This window comes from Lampris incognitus, chromosome 17, assembly GCF_029633865.1.
Source record: "Lampris incognitus isolate fLamInc1 chromosome 17, fLamInc1.hap2, whole genome shotgun sequence".
Lineage (NCBI taxonomy): Eukaryota > Metazoa > Chordata > Actinopteri > Lampriformes > Lampridae > Lampris > Lampris incognitus.
In genome coordinates, this window is record NC_079227.1 from 15,119,995 (window position 1) to 15,135,051 (window position 15,057).

The window sequence follows — 15,057 nt, forward strand, 5'->3', positions numbered from 1 at the left end:
CTTCACATTCAATTTCTGTCTATATAATGGAAGACGCACTTGAAGGGAACGGTCCTGGTGTATTCTGTTCCACCTAATTTGTGCTGGCACACACTTGATCCCATTTAGAGACGCAAACGGAAAAGAAGTAGTCGTTCTTCTGCTTTGAAAGAAGCTGAGAACCTCCTACTGCTTGTAACCAATACACCTCAGTTATGCGCTACCATCCATCATCAGAGTCTTCAGTTGAATTAACCAAGAGCCAAGATGAATTCTCGATTGGAGATAATGCAAGCTCCAAATATTTACATGGCACCTTTAATAAACACCCCAATCACAATGTTATGCTTTACAGAGAAAAAGAATGACAGGTGGACGAGTCACGATAAAAACAACAGCAAAATAAGAACGAACAAGCACATCATAATCTTCAAGATACGTTACATGGTGTACAAAAGCTCCCCCCCACCCCCTTCTTCTTCTTCTTCTTCTTCTTCCTTCTCCATTGAATACATTATTTTACTATGGACTTTAGGGGAATTCTCAGAGGAATCAACAGTATACCCATCCACAATCTTGTTTGATTTGATAATTTCACTACTAATCGGTCCATCTTGGGGCTTAAGGACTTATCTACATCTTTATACTCTAATTCTACTCTCACATATGAATGTCAACTATAACTGAGAACTTTATCAATATGTTTTATTAATAAGACTATCATAATAATACAATCACAATATACTATAATATAATATAATTTAATATATAATTTAATTTGATAGTGTGGGATGGTTTAGTAGTTGGTACTGTTTACTCACCTCAAGTGGGTCCTGGATTCAAATCCAACCCTTCCATACAGTGTTTGCATGTTCTTTATGTGTTTTGGGTTTCTACTGGACACCCGTATTTCCTCCATCAGTCCAAACAATTGAAGGTGCCCCCCCCCCCCAGTATCATATCTCAAAACATCTGCAGTTTCTCTGCAGGCATTTGACCAGTTCATTGCAGGGCCCCCACATACAGTCACTCACATCACATTCACACCTATGGGCAAAAGATGACTCCTTTGGGCAATAGAGACTCCAATTTACATAAAAAGCATGTCTTTGGACTGAGGAAACCAGATTACCTGGAGGAAACCCAAACGCAAACATGCTAACTCCACACAGGTGGGCTCGGCTCGAACCCAGGAAGTCAAGGTCAGAGATTACTCATCTTATTACTTAATTATTATCAATGCACAACAATAGTAGTATAACACTAGCTGGCAATGAAATACTTTTGCTTAAACTGTCCTCTCAGCAACGCTTAAATAGAAATAGAACAAAATGAAAACGTGTCCTTCGAGTGCATAGTCAGGGTAAAACGCCAATGCAGAATCATTACAGCACAAAGCGTCATAATAGCATTTAAGAGTTAAGTGATATCAGTATGTAGAGTAGACATACTATATACAATAGCACAATATGTGCAAAAGCAACATGAATGTGTGTATCAAAAGGTGCGTGGGGGTTTGCAGTTTTTAGTTAGACCCTCTTGCCTTGAGGCAACGAAGACGCAGCAGCGACGACCCCCCACCAGACACCTGTAAATACCGCCACCTGCTGCAAGACGAGCGGAAATGCGCGAGTTGTGAAAACTACATTTCCCGGCATTCCGTCGTCTCTTCAGAGGACCGACAGTAAACAGACGAGAGGAGGAAACAAAGAGGTTTTAATGGAAACATAAACACACCCTAGACCGAGCGCTTTAGTTTCTCAGGGAATAAATGTGACTACATCCATTACTTCCCCGGCAATAATAAAGCGGTTGAACTGAAAGAACGAGGGTGTGTTGGATAGTGTCAAGGCACAACTGAGAGTCAGTCAGTATGGCACTGAAAAGAATACAAAAGGTAAGTTAACCTAGGAGTTAGCTAGCTAGCTCTGGTCGTCAGCCAGCGGCGGCTAACCTAATTAGCCGCTTAGCCCGTTTAAAAAACTAGTTTCTCTTCAAGAATAAGCTTATTATATCAAGCTTTCCGTGTTTTCCCCCGGCGTTGTAAGAATTTTCCATGTCCTCCGAGTACGGTATGTCTGTTGACACGGCCAAGAAAATACATGCTGGTCTTTTAGGCTAACACCTCAAAGTTTCAAGTTAGCCTAGTGAGCTACCACTTTGGACAGCTTTGTTTTACTGCCCCATCACGTCAACATGTCACTGTTGCCCAGGCTGTCTCTGTTTGTGTTTCCCGACACATCCAGCCAGCGTTTCTGTCCTCATCCTCTCGACCAGCAGCACTGCAGAGACCAGGGGTATTACTTCAAAGGGCCCTTTTTAGGAGTTTAGATTTTGAAAACAGGACTATCGTTTGTTTTAAGATGCAAACGCCCTATTGTCTCGCCTTTTTGCCATTATTCCTTTCTGTCTCGTACTCTCGTTACTTATAGATGTGGCTTAGTGAGTATACCAACCTGTTTTCTAGCCGTAATCCACATTCATGGAGTTATTTATCCCTGTTAACGCATAGAGATTCCCCCAGCACAACCTCAGTCTTCTTCCTCGTAGCTGTCGAGCAGTTGTACTACAAACTCGAAACAACTCGAGTGTAGTATGGAGAGGTGCGTCACTTGTTCTCACAGATTTCGTGTGTACTTTCTGGGATTTGAACTAGTGAACATCTGATCATAGACCAACCTTACTAACTTTAAAGCTGCTACATCTTTAGCTACATGCTATATGTGGAGTAAGCGGCATCGCAGTTCCTCTTTTTTTTCCTCAATGAAAAGAATAGCTGGTTTGGCCATAAGATGTGTAGGTAAACTGTTTCTTTGGATTGATATTATGGAGACAACACCAGCTAGTTTAAACCTAAATTAGATCTTTGTTTGACTCAGAATGACTGCTGTCGTGTGTGTGTGCGTGCGCGCGCGCGCATGCGTGTGTTTCTCAGGAACTCCAAGACCTGCAGAGAGACCCTCCAGCACAGTGCTCTGCTGGACCAGTGGGGGAGGACAGTGAGTGCACAGATTTCACTCATGCTGCAGTTTGCTAATGCTTATCTGAAAGGAGAGGCTTCTCATATTGCTTGGAAAGTGTAGTGGAAGCAGTAAGAAGTAGTTGTTATAATGGGGATCACCGGTTCGAATCCCCGTGTTACCCCCGGCTCACGCAGACACAATTGGCTGTGTCTGCAGGTGGGAAGCCAGCTGTGAGCATGTATCCTGGTTGCTGCACTAGTGCCTCCTCTGGTCACTCGGGGTGCCTGTTCAGAGGGGAGGGGGAACTGGGGGGAATAGCGTGATCCTCCCAACGCACTACGTGCCCCTGGCGAAACTCCTCACTGTCAGGTGAAAAGAAGCGGCTGGCAACTCCCCATGTATCCGAGGAAGCATGTGGTAGTCTGCAGCTCTCCCCGGCTCGGCAGAGGGGGTGGCGTAGTGACTGGGACGGCTCAGAAGAGTGGGATAATTGGCCGGGTACAATTGGGGAGAAAAAGGGGGGGGGTAGTTATGTATAACTGTGAGATTAAAGGAACGGGTCACATTTGGAGCCAGGTCTGCATCATATCTTAAACAAGGCACTAGCTTCAGGGCAAAAATGTGAGAAATTGATGTTATTTGGTTGAGTATTGTTGTGACTGAATGAATTATTGATGTTTATCTTGTGGTGACTTATGTTTGCCTGTCTCTGTCTCTTCCTCTCCTTCCTAGTGTTTCATTGGCAGGCAACCATAATGGGTCCGGTAGGTATTATGTCATCAGTGTAGGCTCTTCTGTTGTCATCAAGGATCATATAATGTATTAGAAATTGTCAAAGGCCTATTTGCAATTATGAGTTGATCATTTTAATCAGTTCATACATGAATTATGCATCTGATGATAAGCTATATTTTTATCTTTGCGCTCTGTGGTGACTACTAAATGCCAAGACTCATTTTGTTCTTTCATAATTTAACTGCTAACATATATATGTGTGTGTGTGTATATATACAAGTGAATGAAACTTAAAATGATGGTTGTTTATCTCTCAAAGTGGGTTAGAGTGGGTTACACTGGTAGAGACGTAAACCGAACCTGCTGCAAAACATTTCCGACCCTCATAAAAAGAACATGTATTTATGAGGTTCATTTGTTTATTAGCGTAAGAATATTTCATGAATGAGGCCCAATTTTGGTGCAACTAAAAGAATATTTTTACATTCATAGATTATAAACAGCAATACATTATACTCTCTTCATGGAATTATCATAGGAAAGAGCTCACACAAGGTGCCAGTGCTTTGTAAATAGAGACCTTTTATAAATACTTCACCTATATGTGAAACAGTGCTTCACAAATTTGCAGTGTTGGTGTAACTAAAATAAATTTTTCATGCATAGATAATCAGCTGCGGTACATTATACTCTTTACAGCATTTCTATGGATCTTGGGTACAGATGGACAAACTAAGTGCCAGTGCTCTGGAAATAGCGATCTTTATCTTTATAAATACTTTGCCTATTAGTACTAAAGTGTTTCACAACAACAACGTGGGTCTAACAAAGAGATTCCTCAGTAAAAATATTTCTTAAATGCATAGATCATCAACTACGATACGAGTTTTGCCAGTTATGATGGGCAACCTCATGCATGCACATGAAGCTGGTTTCGAGGGAGGTGTTATGCGAGCGAACAAGGAAACGGAGCGAGAGGAAGTGGATTATTTGATTACATTGTAGCTTTAATCAAGCAAAAGTGTGTATATTTCTGCATTGAAAATGTTCCCCCAGTTGCAGGCTACATACCTTTCGTGTCACCTCCATGTAAGGTTGGCACCACTGTAAAAAAAAAAATCAGTCTTTATTTAGGAAGAGCACAAGAAGAGGAGTGACTTGGTTTACAGTCTACATAGTCATCAGGCACCAAATGGAATAACACAAAATATGCCCTCCTTCCCCAGTCTTCATAAATAAAACCTACCTTTTCATGGCTGACCAATCCAAACACACAGCTTTTTGAGACTTCCAGGTGCCGGGTGTGGAATTGAGTCTTTGTATTGAGTATGAGTGCTTTTCTCTGAGCACCTCATGAGACAGAAATAAAGAGAGAGGTCAGTTTGGCTGAGGTGTGCCCTGGTGGCTAGCTGGTCTACTCTGGGTCTCTCTGCCTCTTAACCAATATTTATTCCCTGTCCCATGTGGCAAAAAGACTTTTCAAACTGGCTATGGATCAACACTGCAGATCTGCTCGTCATTGTTGCTTGTCTAGTTTCTGTCCCTTAGTTCTTTACTGTTTCCTTAATATATGATTATTCCAGGGGCATAGAAATATTTACTATAAATTTTGTTTGGAAAATGTGGCTCAGCTCCTTGTGTTCAAATTCTAATGGTCACTAAGTAAGCTTGCACGTACATGTAATTTGACATGGTATGATGCTCATGTACAAGAAGAAAAGGACACAACACTCTTAGAGCAGGATTACTAATCGTGTATGGGAATAATCCGAATACTAAGAATTTATTTGCATCTTTAGGAATATTGCCTTATAATTGGTTGCTTGCTAACTTCTTATGTGTGTCTTCCCACATCAGCCTGACAGTCCATACCAGGGAGGAGTCTTCTTTCTCACAATCCACTTCCCTACCGACTATCCCTTCAAGCCACCAAAGTTAAGAGCTGGTTTGGTTATTCAGCACTTCTCTGACTCCTGATGTATTTCGCACAATGTGAGGCTCAGGCCAAAGGCTTTAGAGGGCCTCATAAAATATACCGTCTGACTTCAGTAACTGTCTGGCCTTTGTGTCCATTCAATGCCATAGTAAACAAAAGACTGTTGGCAGTGTTTGAAAGGATAGTTTATTACTTAAGCATAAAGTTTTACCTCCGTACTCATTTAGTTGCAGGCCACCACTGCAAGAGCATTACTGCCAAAGTGAGAGATAACCTTGGGACTGAATCTGGAACAGATGTGGAATTCCTCTTATGAAGTTGTTGCTAATAATATATAATTGGGTGACACTGAAACTGGTTCATCATCTCTTCATGTCTTTTTTTTTTTGCGTGAAAATTACTTCATGAACGAAATTTAATCGTTTTTGGTTTTATTATTGGTTTTTTTTTTTACAGGTAGCGTTTACAACAAAAATTTATCACCCAAATATAAACAGCAATGGGAGTATCTGTTTGGACATTCTACGGTCACAGTGGTCTCCAGCACTAACAGTATCTAAAGGTATGTACAGCCCTAACAGCTGTTAAGGTGACTTCAGAAAGTAACTCTAATATTAGCAGTATCCTTAAAGTGTCTAAGCACTGAAATTAAACTTAACCTAAGTACACGTGGCAGAAATATGAAGATCATGTGATGTATCACGTGTTCGCTCTTTATAGCTGTTGAAGTTATTGCCAAGATAAATTAACTAAGTGGTCATACTGGAAACCTAATTTGATTACGCATCTCAATATGTAGGGCAGCACGGTGGTGCAATGGTTAGTGTGGTCGCCTTACAGCAAGAAGGTCCTTGGTTCGAACCCCGGGGTTGTCCAACCATGGGGGTCATCCCAGGTCGTCCTCTGTGTGGAGTTTGCATGGTCTTTCCGTGTCTGCGTGGGTTCTCTCTGGGTGCTCCGGTTTCCTCCCACAGTCCAAAGACATGTAGGTCAGGTGAATCGGCCATAGTAAATTGTCCTTAGGTGTGAATGTGTGTGTGTGTGTGTGTGTGTGTGTGTGTGTGTGTGTGTGTGTGTGTGTGTGTGTAGACGGACCCTGTGATGGACTGGTGGCCTGTCCAGGGTGTCTTCCCGCCTGCTGCCCGATGACTGCTGGGATAGGCTCCAGCATCCCGTGACCCTAGTTGGGATAAGCGGCTTGGATAATGGATGGATGGATCTCAATATGTCATTGATATTTAGAGGGTTTCATTTCAAAATGCTCTAAATCAGTTTTAAAAAGAGGCTATTTGAAATCAATTGCAAAAATGACAAATCAGATTGAAAGTTGATTTATTTTCCCCCTGAAAACATTGATGTCAGTAGTTACTTGATTAGATATTTAGATGGGTAACACTTGAAATTGTGGATGTTTCATTTTTGAATAAATCTCTTAGCCAGGTTACTGTCATTACTATTACATCAGGTTAGATTTTGTCGCAATAAATGCAGCATTTAGTTAATTTTAGTTCAGAGGGTCCTAAATCTTCTCAGCCCAAGACACATGGCTTGTGCAGAATTATGGTATGAAAAGTTTGGAAAATAAACCAAATAAATTTCAGATCCTAGTAAAAAAATAAAATAAAGTCAGGAATTTTAAATGGAAAAGAAGTAGGAACTTAGTCTCCCACCCTCAGACCAGGTTTCACAGAAACATTACTGCAACTCTTGTTATGTATGTTGGCCTCCTGCAGAAGGTCCACACTACATGTTTTGGGATGTGCTTATTTTCAGCATGTCGCTAATGTAATGATTTTGAAATTATCTGTGTTTCAGTTCTATTGTCCATATGTTCGTTGCTTTGTGACCCCAACCCAGATGACCCCTTAGTCCCAGATATAGCACACATCTACAAGAACGACAAAGAAAAGTGAGTATGCTGATGGCGGTGTATAGAAAAATGGTGTACTAGTCCCAGGTTTAGGTTAGCAGACAAATACAAGACCTTGACAGTTCTAGTTGGTATTTGTAAAGCCCACTGATACCAGACTTATAGTGGATATCAAAAATGTACTCACCCTCGCAAATTTCCTGCATTCATCGCCTCTAGATCTGAAGTGAAAACCTGTAAGATCAGATGTCTTTCTCGTTTGTTACCATATAGTAACTAGTAGGCTCTGAGGCAATTTAGTTGTTTCAGTGTGCAAAATGGTGAAAATCATCTTAAACTTCAGTTCGTTCACCTCAAAAAGTATTGCAAAGTTTGCACAGGACAAGTACAGAGGGGCAAATGCTGCTGCAGATTTCTGTCTTCTCATTCTGTTAACGTTAAGTTTCTCTAATCTTGGTCCCAAATAATCCTAATCGATAATCTTGATCACAGCATTAGACCTAAATATACAGACATTTACTATGGCTATAGTTTTACAGCCCTGCTAAAAAAGATTTAAAATGTAACGCAAGATTAGATGTAATGCAAGATTAGCCTGTTTTTTTTAATTTATATATATATATTTACTGCAGAACAGCCAGATTGGCTTATGTAAAATGCAGATACTTGGACTGGTTCTTTATAGTAGCAGGTATCCTAAGCTAAGAGATGAAACACAGTTGGGGAAAAAATGGTATTGGCACAACTCTCACGTGTGTCTTGTCATTAAACTGCCATGCAAAACCCCCAGCCATACCTGACCGCACCACACCCTGTCTTTTTAGGGACTGTGTTTACGTGTTCACCGGCTATTTTTCATTATGTGGGAGTACTACCTCTCAGTTCTTCATAACCCGCAGTGTTATGTTGTTGGATATAAACAAAAAAGAAGAAAGTCACAGTGTCTCTCTCTTTTCTGTCTCCCTCAGATACAACAAACAAGCAAAAGAATGGACCCAAAAGTATGCCATGTAGTATGAAAAACAGCAGAGTTGCTCTTTTTCCTCTCTTTTTTTTTCAAAGTCATAACACACTGTAATTATAGTATGGAATCATAAAGTAATAGGTAACATCAATTATATTGTGCTGTCATCAACATTCAACATTATTAATATTCTGAGACCATGACTTACAGAGTATTTCGTTTTTTGAAAGGACGCAGAGGACGTTTACTTTGCACAGCTGATGATTGTGTGTCATTGTTGGAGAGATACTTTGACATTTCAAAGTTTTAGTGTCATTTTTGTTTTGTCGAGTGATATATATTTATAAAGCACTTTTAACAGAAACATTCATCATAAAGTACATTACAGGGAACAAACAACTTAAATACAGAAAAAAAAGTCAACAAATTATAAGCACATCAACAATAAGTTGGTGTGTGTGTGTGTGTGTGTGTGCATGTGCGCGTGCGCATGCGTGTGTGTGTGTTTGGCTTCATAAAACACAGGTTGTCGGGTGCTTTCCATTTTCATCACTGTGTGGCATCGATGAATTTTAGGGGGAAAAAAGCAGCCTGTGTTTTTCCGCCATCTGAACAAATCTGTAGCAGACCTCATATGGAGGCCCATTAGGTATAAGCTAATATCTTGGTTTTCAGCAGTACCCATGGGCTTTTACTAATGATGCCGAAAAGCATTTGTAAGGGTATCTGAGAGGCATGGTGTCAGAGTAGCGTGGTGGTCTGATGGCTGAAAAAAAAAAACATTCCCGTAACTGTTAACGTCATGTGTTTAATCCCGGCAACATCCAAATGTGTCCATCCGTAACTAGTGAGTCACTGTGCAAGAAGCTAACTCGCCTCCCAGTTGAAGCCACTCCGGTAAGCACCAAGGCAGAAATGATGGACACATTAATGTGAAAATTGAAGGGCAATCTCCATTCAAATGTTTTGTGGGGGGGGGGGGGGGGGATGAACTAAAATTCAAAATGTCAAAATATCTCAAATATTGTAACACCTCGCCTTCATTTGCTCACGGGTGACAGAAGATGAATGAAATAACGTACTGTTACAGTTGCCCAGAAATTGTGAGCGATCACAAAATCAAATCACATTATTTCTCTTTAATCTCCTTTTATTTTCTCCATCTTTCTAGGTGCATAATTGTTATTTTCATTCAGTTATGTCTGCTGTGTTGAAGGCAGATTTTCTCTGGGCCCATTTTTTATTTTATTCTTTGTCACTTAGAAGGAAAATCATCCAAGCTCCATAATGTCAAGCTGTCATTAAAAGCTATTTATGTACCTGTTTACTCTGGGAATAGTGGCGTCGGCTCGTTGGTGTGATTTACACAGGCACACAGGATTTTGCACCTAATGTGACCTATATTTGAAAATTATGTCGTGTTTGACCGAAAATTTATTTGTGATGCAATCAATTTATCTATCTATCCTCTGTTAGATCAAAGAGTGTTTTTTTTTGGTTTTTTTTTTTTTTTGCAGATATGATTTGAGCCACGAAGGGACAAAAATCTAATTTGCTGTTTCTGTGTAAACAACCTCTTTCAGATGCTTTTAAGGTTTGTTTGGCACCTTTTGTACTGAATTAAAGAATGGTGCGGTTTTTATCTTTACTAAGCGGCCTAAGTTGGTTATTATTACACTGGCTTATGTTTATCTGGTAGAAGGCAGGTTTTTCAGAATCAGAATCAACTTTATTGGCCAAGCGTGCCTTTATGCACAGGAGGAATTTGACTCCGGTATGCAGCAGCTTGCAGCACTTGCAAACACCACTCACAGAAAAAAAAAAACAGAAGAAATAAATGGAGCAACAAACGGGACATTGGAGGCGAGCATGTATGCACAACAAGTCTGTCGCTACTATACAGAGTTTTGTTATGGTTGACTAATCAATGCCCATATTTTATACCATATTGCCCATACACTATACCATATATACCATACCACAACTCCACAACCCATCATGCCTATTTACAATACTGCATACACACACGATATTACACAATATTATCTTATGTACCAGACGTATACACTATATATTCACCTACCATCCACCACTACATACTATATTATATAACTATGTTACAACCACAACAACAGCAGTAATGTGTAACCAGTATACAGCAGTTGAATTTACAACTGAACATTTGTATTGCACATCATTAAGTTATGTGTACGTTAGCTTAATGTCGTCAAATTGAGTTTTAAATGTCCCAGCCATAGAGGCACCCATGGACTTCCATCGGTTGGCCGACTCACCTGTAGGCTGAGAGGGTACATGATGGGGTAAACTAAATGGCTAGACAACTACAAAGAGTAAGGAAAGAGAAAGAGATGCCACAGAAAAACAAAAAACACCTCGCCATTTTGGCAAAGAGGTTCATACTGACTTGCCCAAGCAGTACGGATTCATACTTAAAAAAAAAAAAAAGATAATGTCGAAAAAGCTCTTTGCTCACCATTCACTAGGCTGAATGTATGACAATAATTAGTGATCAGTTTTGCATAGAATGATTTGACTGATGAAGAAACATGATCTAGTTTCAGATTTGAATACAACTGAGCCAGATCACATTGTCACACGTTTTCTGGCTGTGAGACATGTTAGTTTAAGTCTACATATAAAAGTGGTGAATTTTTGTCCTTGGGAGAAAGACGGACGGGTAAACCTAACAGGGGAACAGTCCCTGGTAGTCTCCACATGGTAGTCTCCGCCATTGCTTATAACTGGGTAGTGTGTAACTTAGAAGTTGTGAGGAGCTTTTTCCCTAATATGCCCAGATGTTTTTTTTGGCGTAATCTCTACTGGACTAAAACTGGGTACGCGATCACATATATCAAGGGAGGGAATGGGTTTGTGGCCCTCCACAGCCAATATTAGTGGGTTTGAGTCCCACAACACAGAACTGGTTTAAGAGTCCTAGGGGCCGGGAGTTAGACTCCCACCGAAAATGAACTGGGTTTGAGTTTCAGAGGAAAGAAGACAGGTTATATTGTCATGTTAACAAGTGACTGAGTGGGTTCAAGGGCCACCACGGTTCAAGTCCCACTGAACAGAACTGGTTTCAAAGTCCCAGAACTGGAGGTATGATTTCCACCCAAACAGAACTAGGTTGGTGAACCAGAGGAAAGAAAATTTCACAAGTGTGTGAGTGGGTTTGAAGCCCATCACCACAGCAGCCGATGTGTGTGTGTGTGTGTGTGTGTGTCGGGGGTGGGGGTTTTGAGTCCCGCCTGAACACAACTGGGTTAGGAGGCCCAGGACCAGCTAGGGATTTAATTCCCACCAAAAACGGAACTGGGTTTATGTCTCAGACATAACAGGTTCTCTGACCTCAGATGAGCATGACATCAATCTACTGAGAACATCTGCTTGGCCAGATATTTTTCACTTTGTTTTCTTCTTTTATCATTAATTCTTTTGTCTTGGCACTTTCACTTAATGCAATGTGTGTTTGCATTTAATTTTAATGTCCAAAATGTGCTATATAATCTATGAAACTACCTTTGGCACCACTGTATAGAGAGCCATCTGTTTAATACTAATTGTCCTGGTGTCATGGACTCAAAGAGATAGGGATATCTGTTTGTCTCAGATGTCAGATGATCACATTTTTCAGATATGGGGAACATTGGTCTGAGTTGTTGGTTAATACAATGTATGTTAGACTTCAGTATACATCGGTCAGCCAAACCATCAAAACCACCTGAGGCCGCTAAATACCGTTGCCATGAAGGGGTGTACTTGGTCTGCAACAATATTTTAGGTAGGTGGTATATGTCAAAGTAACATCCACATGAATGCCAGGACCCAAGGTTTCCCCGCAGAACATTGCCTGGAGCTTCACACTGCCTCTGCCAGCTTGCCTTCCCATAGTGCATCCTGGTGCCACCTCTTCCCCAGGCAAATGATGCACACGCACCCAGCCGTTCACATGATGTAAAAGAAAACGTGATTGATCAGACCAGGCCACCTTCTTCCATTGCTCTGTAGTCCAGATTTGACGTTCCCGTGCCCATTGTAGGTGCTTTCATCAGTGGACAGGGGTCATCATGGGCAGTCTGACCAGCCTGCGGCTACGCAGCCCCATACACATCAAGCTGTGATGCACTGTGTGTTCTGATACCTGCCTATCGTAGCCAGCATTACAATTTTCAGCAATTTGAGCTACAGTAGCTCTTCTGTGGGATCAGACCAGATGGGTTAGCCTTCGTTTCCCCACACTCATCAATGAGCCTTGAGCGTCCATGACCCTGTCGCCAGTTTACTGGTTGTCTTTCCTTGGACCACTTTCGGTAGGTGCTGACCACTGCAGACCAGAACACCTCACAAGACCTGTCATTTTGGAGATGCTCTGATCCCAGTCATCTAGCCATCACAATTTTGCCTTGTCAAAGTCGCTCAGATCCTTACACTGGCCCATTTTTCCTAATATATCAACTTCAAGCACTGACTGTTCACTTGCTGCCTAATAGATCCCACCCCTTGACAGGTACCACTGTAACGAGATAATGTTATTCACTTCACCTGTCAGTGGTTTCAATATTTTGGCTGATCGGTGTAGTTAGTGGGGAAAATAATTATTTGACCCCCTGCTGATTTTGTAAGTTTGCCCACATACAAAGAGTGCAACAGTCTATAATTTTAAGCATAGGTTAATTTTAACAGTGAGAGACAGAATATGACCAACAAAAGTGGAATAAGACATTGTATGAATTTTATGAATTTATTTGCCACTGTTGGCCAGCACAGATGTCAAACGGTTTTTATAGTTTCTGACAAGGTTTGTGCACATTTCGGTAGGGATGTTGGCCCACTCCTCCCTGCAGACAGCCTCCAAATCATTCAGGTTTCGAGGCTGTCGCCTGGCAACCCGAATTTTAAGCTCCCTCCAAAGATTTTCGATTGGATTCAGGTCTGGAGACTGGCTAGGCCATTCCAGAACCTTGATGTGCTTCTTCTTCAGCCACTTTTTGGTTGCTTTGGCGGTGTGCTTTGGGTCGTTGTCGTGTTGGAACACCCATCCACGACCCATCTCCAGCGCTCTCACCGAGGGAAGGAGGTGTTGGTCCAGAATTCCACGGTACATGGCCCCGTCCATCCTCCCCTCAATGCGATGGAGTTGTCCTGTCCCCTTGGCTGAAAAGCACCCCCAAAGCATGATGTTGCCACCCCCATGCTTGACGGTGGGGATGGTGTTCTTTGGGTTGTACTCCGTGTTCTTCACCTCCCAAACACAGTGAGTTGAGTTGAGCCCGCAAAGTTCTATTTTGGTCTCATCCGACCACATCACCTTCTCCCAGGCCTCTTCTGAGTCGTCCAGGTGTTCATTGGCGAACTTCGGAAGGGCCTGTACATGTGCCTTCTTGAGCAGTGGGACCTCGCGTGCGCTGCAGGATTTTGATCCATGACGGCGTAGTGTGTTGCTAACCGTTTGCTTTGTAACTGTGGTCCCAGCTGCCTTCAGGTCGTTAACCAGTTCTCCCCTTGTGGTTCTGGGATGATTCCTCACCGTTCGCATGATCAGGGACACCCCACGAGGTGAGATCTTGCGTGGAGCCCCAGACCGAGGGAGGTTGGCGGTGGTGTGGCGTTCCTTCCATTTCCTGATAACTGCACCGACAGTTGTTACTTTCTCTCGAAGAGTCTTTCCAATTCTCTTGTAGCCCATTCCGGCCTTGTGCAGGTCTACAATCTTGTCCCTGGTGTCCTTAGACAGCTCTTTGGTCTTGCCCATGGTGGAGATGTTGAAATTTGATTGGGTGTGGAGAGGTGTCTTTTATACAGGTAATGAGGTGATGCAGATGTATTTTATGTGGGTAATTACTTGGGATTGGGGGTGCATCTTAAAGAAAAACTAACTGGTTTGTGGGAGCCAGAATACTTGTTGTTTGGTGGGGGATCAGATACTTATTTTTCTAAATCAGGTGGTTATTAATTTTTATAAATTCATATGATGTGATTTTCTGGAATTTTCTTTGGGATTCCGTCTCTCACTGTTAAAATTTACATATGATTAAAATTATAGACCGTTGCATTCTTTGTAAGTGGGCAAACCTACAAAATCAGCAAGGGGTCAAATAATTATTTTCCCCACTGTATTACAACCAGAGCGAGGGGAGTATAAATACATGCCATTTATTAATTCATTTCATTCTTGTCTTCCGTACTGGAGCAATTACAAACTAATTGTAGCTGCTAAATCTATTACTTTAAGCTTTAGATAGCTCACAGTAAACCGTTTATGTAACCTAGCATCTATTTGTCAAATTTTAAACAGAAATAAATCAGTTTGAGACCAGATTTAAATTGTACTGTAACGGCAAATTTATTCCAGGGTCTGGTAGTAGTAGTAGTATGCTTCTAAGTCCAAATAATTAACTAATGGGCTGGAACGTATCCTCCCTCAAATAAATGTCAATCCTTTGTTTTAAGTAAATGCACAAAAGAAATAAAATAAAATAAATTATCTTCTGCTGTAATTTGTAAGTTATGACTTATAAATCAAAGTGAATGAATGACATGAATGAATGACAATATAACAAACATGAATTCAAATTCTTGTTCAACATTT

The 15,057-nt window shown here is 41.3% G+C and overlaps 1 protein-coding gene across 1 annotated transcript; it reads left to right on the forward strand.

Annotated features, from left to right (window-relative positions):
- Positions 1-1,671: 1,671 nt before the first annotated feature.
- On the forward strand, positions 1,672-10,089 carry LOC130127058 (ubiquitin-conjugating enzyme E2 D1). The gene is made up of 7 exons (XM_056296604.1): positions 1,672-1,876; positions 2,915-2,978; positions 3,675-3,706; positions 5,535-5,610; positions 6,068-6,175; positions 7,429-7,522; positions 8,452-10,089. The coding sequence occupies exons 1-7, from the start codon at positions 1,853-1,855 to the stop codon at positions 8,495-8,497; spliced, it is 444 nt and encodes a 147-aa protein (XP_056152579.1). The 5' UTR covers positions 1,672-1,852; the 3' UTR covers positions 8,498-10,089.
- Positions 10,090-15,057: the final 4,968 nt, after the last annotated feature.